This window comes from Penaeus chinensis, chromosome 19 (assembly GCF_019202785.1).
Source record: "Penaeus chinensis breed Huanghai No. 1 chromosome 19, ASM1920278v2, whole genome shotgun sequence".
Lineage (NCBI taxonomy): Eukaryota > Metazoa > Arthropoda > Malacostraca > Decapoda > Penaeidae > Penaeus > Penaeus chinensis.
The window spans coordinates 26,353,086-26,355,585 of record NC_061837.1 but is presented as its reverse complement, the minus strand read 5'-3'; the positions used below and the strand labels follow the sequence as shown (position 1 = coordinate 26,355,585).

The window sequence follows — 2,500 nt, the reverse complement described above, 5'->3', positions numbered from 1 at the left end:
GGTCACGGGAGGGTGTTGATTTTATTTCGCCGCTCATATCCATTGAATTTTCCTTTTCTTTCCTAATGAATTCTGGTAGGACGAACAAAGGAAAACGACAGATAATACTGCTACGAAGGAAGGACAAGAAGAATATAAGGATAAAGATGAGACGAAGTGAAACTGAAATGAAACAACAACAGTAAGAAAGGGACCGTAAAAGGTGATGATTAGCCTCGTCGATCCCGTCGCCTGATGAGGAGACTAATCTTGATTGAAACGTCACGCTCAAGTTTCCCTTTCTAACTATGTATTTTTATACCAACGTTACTATCTTCGTATTTTTTCCATAATGGAAACAATACGAGAAAAGGGAAACGTATTTATAGCCGAACTTAAGAAGATGATAAAGAAAACAGACAGGATTGGTTGCAAGGTAACGCCATGTTATGTAGCAGATTAAAACTTGTGTAAGAGATGGAAGTAGAGGTTTACAGGAGAGTTTAAACTTCGGCCACTTTGACGTTGATAGGATTAGCGACACTCTCTCTTCGGTGCTTCGTTCTGATTTTGGCTTAAAGGGGATAAGAGGATATCTATAATCCACAAAACTGTGAAGCGATTAGCACAGCTGTGGACGGGGCTGTGCTGCCCTTTTATATCGTATGGTGTATGTCCTTGGGCTAATTAGTTTTCTACTCAAAAAAGAACCCACACACTTATACACACACACACATAGTGTAAATAAATAAATAAATGAATTATATATATATATGTGTGTATGTGTGTGTGTGTGTGTGTGTGTGTGTGTGTGTGTGTGTGTGTGTTTATAAATAAATTAATAAATATATATACTGTATATATTACACATTTACATGCCTGCGTGTGATTGTGTAAGAATTCGCATAGCACGCATGCTTTTGATTTATAAGTTAGAAGCATCACCTTCTAGGCATAGCAGATTAATAATACAGATCTGTATTGTTGGCAAGTGTTTCTCCAGTTTTCCTCCCGAAATCAACCCAAACAAAAAAGGTTTCTAAATCCACTAAAAAGCCGACTGCGATCGCTCACCTGTATCCACTTAGCGCGGTCAGGTGAGGCGATGTCAGAGCCAAACTTCGATCCCTATCTCAACTTAGGGGAAGGTAAGTGCAGCTGAACTTTGGATAAGTGTGAGATGCAGGTCTTCCGCGTCGTCACACTAGACACACTAAGTAGCATGGTTAGTATGCAGCGAAGGAAGGCGTTCACATCCGAGGGCGGCGGGAGGTGTCAAAGCTGTTTTTACGTAATTCGCGTGGGTTAAGATTTGTTTTTTTGTGATTGCCATAAACCAGAGTTCCGGATTGAATAGCGTAATGCAAAATGGAATTATTTGCGTGTGTGTGTAATTATCTGTACAGTTGCTCAGATATCAGGTGCCATAAAACTCACGCGACGAAAGTCTAAAAAGTATTTTAAGTGCGACTCTTATGCATGCGTGCTAGTGTAAACCCCAGCAGCGCCAGAGAACAGTGCCCCGATCACAGCCTGGGCGCAGGACAGCCCTGCCGAAGAAGCGCCGCGAGCAAGACCCAATAGCGCCCCCCCCCCCTTCCCTCCCCCCCTTCCGTCCCGCCTCCCCGCCTCCCCGCCCCTGGCGTTGCTCTCTCATTCCTGTGTAAGCTGATCTCGCAGGACCATTCAATCCCAGGCAGTCCCGTAGGTGTGCACAAAGGGACTCTCTCTCGCCGCTTTCCTCTGAAGCTTTTGGGAAGAGGCTATTCCTGCCTTTGTCTATGGCGAATCCTCAGGAAATACTTTGGTTACCGCAAGGATTTGGGAGTCTTTTGAAGGGGTAAATAGGAGAGGCCCTTTTGCTGAATGGAACGATGGAACTCTGAGGATTTACTTTCTCCTGGCGTAAGGTTGTTGGTAGAGAATATGAGGCAACGCATTGGCATGAATAGAATGGTATTTCTTGCACTATAAAAAAAAAAAAACTAAATATCTGTTCGGCTTCCGCAGATCAAAGTAGAACTCTCTCTTTCATTTGTTCATGACTAGTGCTATGACCTCGATCACCTGCCTTCACTCCATAGCCATATGCAAGTGCAGACAGTATTTCTAAAGCCTCAAGTGCACGGTCATCAGCCAGGCCTCCGTAGCCGAACGATACCGAAAGTTCAGCTCCTGTTTATTATGGCGGCCTTTAGCAATGATTCCCGTCAGAGCTGTTACGGGCGACCCCTTCGCCCCTCCCCGTCTCCCTGCCTCCTCGACCTCAGTGTTTGGCTGAAGTGTGTAGGGGAGGGACCCTGTCGTCCTGCTCCGCTGTGATTGCTTCACTACTACATGTTTACAGTGTGATTTTCTAGTTACTAGGATATGTCCTGAGTATTTCAGTGGCACATGCTGATCTGTGAATTGCACAAAATGTACACGCTAAGTGAAAGAGCGTAGATATGATTCAAAAGTGTTAGTGTTGTCACATGGTCTAAGAGATGACGGAGGAGGAGGATGCGGGGGCCAGCAATGG

The 2,500-nt window shown here is 44.6% G+C and overlaps 1 protein-coding gene across 2 annotated transcripts in view; it reads left to right on the top strand.

Moving 5' to 3' along the window:
- Positions 1-2,500, top strand: part of LOC125035408 — a 412,822-nt gene that overhangs the window by 98,378 nt on the left and 311,944 nt on the right. The window contains exon 1 of one of the 2 annotated variants that reach the window (XM_047627782.1): positions 2,257-2,500. This exon is cut by the window's right edge and continues 41 nt beyond it. The exons of the other annotated variant lie outside the window; for it this stretch is intronic. Coding sequence (XP_047483738.1) covers positions 2,466-2,500 — 35 coding nt within the window. The 5' untranslated portion in view covers positions 2,257-2,465. Of the gene's footprint in view, positions 1-2,256 lie in introns of those variants that run through there. 2 annotated transcript variants of the gene reach the window in all.